The sequence below is a fragment of the Sabethes cyaneus genome, chromosome 1 (assembly GCF_943734655.1).
Source record: "Sabethes cyaneus chromosome 1, idSabCyanKW18_F2, whole genome shotgun sequence".
In the NCBI taxonomy this organism is placed as follows: domain Eukaryota; kingdom Metazoa; phylum Arthropoda; class Insecta; order Diptera; family Culicidae; genus Sabethes; species Sabethes cyaneus.
In genome coordinates this window covers 5086136-5088822 of record NC_071353.1, presented here as the reverse complement: position 1 = coordinate 5088822, position 2687 = coordinate 5086136, and the positions used below count along the sequence as shown (strand labels likewise).

General features: G+C 38.8%; 1 protein-coding gene across 1 annotated transcript; it reads left to right on the top strand.

The window, feature by feature from the left end:
* Positions 1–873: 873 nt before the first annotated feature.
* Positions 874–1395, top strand: LOC128735056 (NPC intracellular cholesterol transporter 2 homolog a-like). Its single transcript, XM_053829530.1, has 2 exons — positions 874–943; positions 1004–1395. The coding sequence occupies exons 1-2, from the start codon at positions 874–876 to the stop codon at positions 1393–1395; spliced, it is 462 nt and encodes a 153-aa protein (XP_053685505.1).
* The last annotated feature ends 1292 nt before the right edge of the window (positions 1396–2687 follow it).

Sequence of the window (2687 nt, the reverse complement as noted above, 5' to 3'; positions counted from 1 at the left end):
TCCAAAATTTAGTACATGTATGAGCGCATGTGAAGTGTTTTGTAGAGTGATAGCGAACCATGTTTAAAAATAAATATTGGTAACCATCGTGCAATTAAAAACAAAATACACTAGTTGGATCACCTCATTCGTGTAATTAGCGAACGAGTGCTACACATTTCTTCAACTAAAAACCCTGACGTTGCGTTAATCTGTCGCTTAAATTCTGCTCTATTCAAACTTTCCATCTATAGTTATATACTATATATTACGAAAAAAATTCAAAAATACTTGCCAGTTCTGTATACTCTTCACCAGAATAGGAAAATAATATGTCGAGATAGTTTGCTTCAATTTATTCTTGCAAAACAACAAAGTAAGTAATTAAGCTAAACCCAGCAAAGAATCCATGAACATATTTTTCTCTTCCAAGATTTATAATCTTGGAACAACATTGTTGAATTTACGAGTAGAGCAAAATTAATACATATTAGATTAATATAAATTAATAATTGATAATGTTTATGTTGGGTAACGCAATTCATTTTTTGAATTTCTTTCATCGAAGACGCTCATTGATTAATTGTCGCCTTTAAAAAGCATCATCTTACTAACATGTCACAATTTTGCAGTGACATCTATAGCAGTAAGTCATGTGGCACGTGTGACACAAAAATCACCCCATGCATTGCATAGTCAAAATGACAATCTTATCGATGCAATAGCAAATCATTTCTAGCGGGCTTGCTCATGGGTATACTTTATGATACTCAAATCGAGATACGCAAGGGCATCCTGCCACTGTATAAAAGCGAAAAAAATTTCAAAATAATTGTAGTATGAATTTTGTTCTGATCGTTGCTACATCTGGAATCTTTCAGCCTAATAAATAAAATGTACCAGTTTCTGCTTATTGCTGCCCTGGTGCCTGCACTTGTATTAGGCCAAACCCCAGTTCGACAGTGTGAGTACCGTGTCCTTATAAAGCTTGCCATTTGAAAACTATAAACCCTTATACATATAGGTCCCAACGGTGCTAGTCTCCCGGCTACGGTTGACATTAACGGATGCACCGGAACTCCTTGCCCAATTCAGAATAATTCTCCGATTCTCGCTCATGGCTGGGATATTGTCAGTCATGTGGACACCCCAACCTTGACGGCTTACATCAGCGTTCGTTTGCTTGGACTGGAGATTCCGTTCCCGATGCCGGAAGAACTGATTGATGCCTGCCAGGCCGGAACTCCGCCTGGTACCTGCCCATTGTCGGTAGGTCAGAGCTTTGACTACACTCTAGATCATCCCGGCATGGAGCTGCCCGTGGTTGGAGCTACAGTTCAAGTAGAGGTCGGGCTAACTGCTGCCGATGGTACCGATGTTACCTGTGTGGCGTTCGATGCACAGATCTTACCCTAAGCACGACTGACCTATGGATATGGCACCCAATAAATTATTAAACTTTCAAATCTACGTATTAAGGAAATGATATTGCTCAAATTCAGGTGACAATTTTGACAAGTAGACATCCTAAATGAAAATCAAATTTACAATAACTGTAATAACATGCGGTGAATGGAACAATGAATGTTACTTCTGTTTGTCTGTGCTATAGGAGTGACTTCACTCTGCCAAGAAGCTTTACCGGAGTTATATAAAGAACATACGAGCCAGCAAACATCAGTTTTTCAACGGACTCTGAAAATTTTTAAGCACATATGAAATCCTAATTTGAAGTCCACGGATATTTTGGTAGTATAAGCTCGTAGTCTGACGGTCTAACGCATGGAGCTTACTACAACTTCAGGTAACAAATAACACTATCGAAATGATATATGCACGAGTACGAGCTAAAAGCATGGAACGGATCAACACATAAAAAAGTGCTTAACTTGCAAATTTGATCAAATTTCGAATAGGCCACAATCTCGGAGAGCTAAAGGTGGGTCGAAACCCAAACTTGTCTTCGCGATTACACGCTCGTTGGCGACTTGGTTGATTATCTATTTCGTTTGCAGTTTTCTGATCGTATTAATTTTTCTGTTGGCTGCGATTTCTAATGGGATTAAAGTAGTCAAGCCATTCTTCTGGTGAGTAAAGTGTGATTGTGGATGTGGAAATTAGATCAGAACTCAATATTACATTGCTGATAATTATAATCTAACGTCAATACACTAAGTGCAAATGCAAGAGAGGAAGAATCTATGATCTAGTTTGTTCACTTTGGCCACGTGAATATGATGGTGAGTATACAAAAATTGCGTTGCTTGAATGCCTTCAGTTCGAGAAATTGGAAAGAGGGATAAGTCCCAAAAACCTTAGAGCACTTTAGTTGGTTCCTGTAGTAAACTGCAATTCCTCCACCACGTCTGTATGATCTATCATTGCGCACAACACTGTACCCGGCGATACCAATACTCCGATCACTGATTTTCGTAGTAAGCCATGACTCAGTAACACACGCCACTTCTACTTTAGAATTAATAAGAACATTTCGAACTTCGTCCAGTTTTGTAGACTGACGCGCACATAAACTTTGGGCATTACCACAGAACAGAAGTGGAAGTTAACCCTCTAACGGGCAACACCATAAAACGATGCGATCAAGCTAATGACTATTTTATCATGAAAGTACCCACAAAAAAACCTTAAGTTCTGATTTTCATGCAAAAATAATTATCTGGAGGAGCGCCAGGCAAGAAAAAGTCCAA

What these genes read in the sequence shown, in the direction of transcription:
- LOC128735056 (XM_053829530.1), top strand. Translation starts at nt 874, where the DNA reads ATGTACCAGTTTCTGCTTATTGCTGCCCTGGTGCCTGCACTTGTATTA. An exon ending in CCAAACCCCAGTTCGACAGT is followed by an intron (nt 944 to 1,003) that starts GTGAGTACCGTG and finishes TTATACATATAG; the next exon opens with GTCCCAACGGTGCTAGTCTC.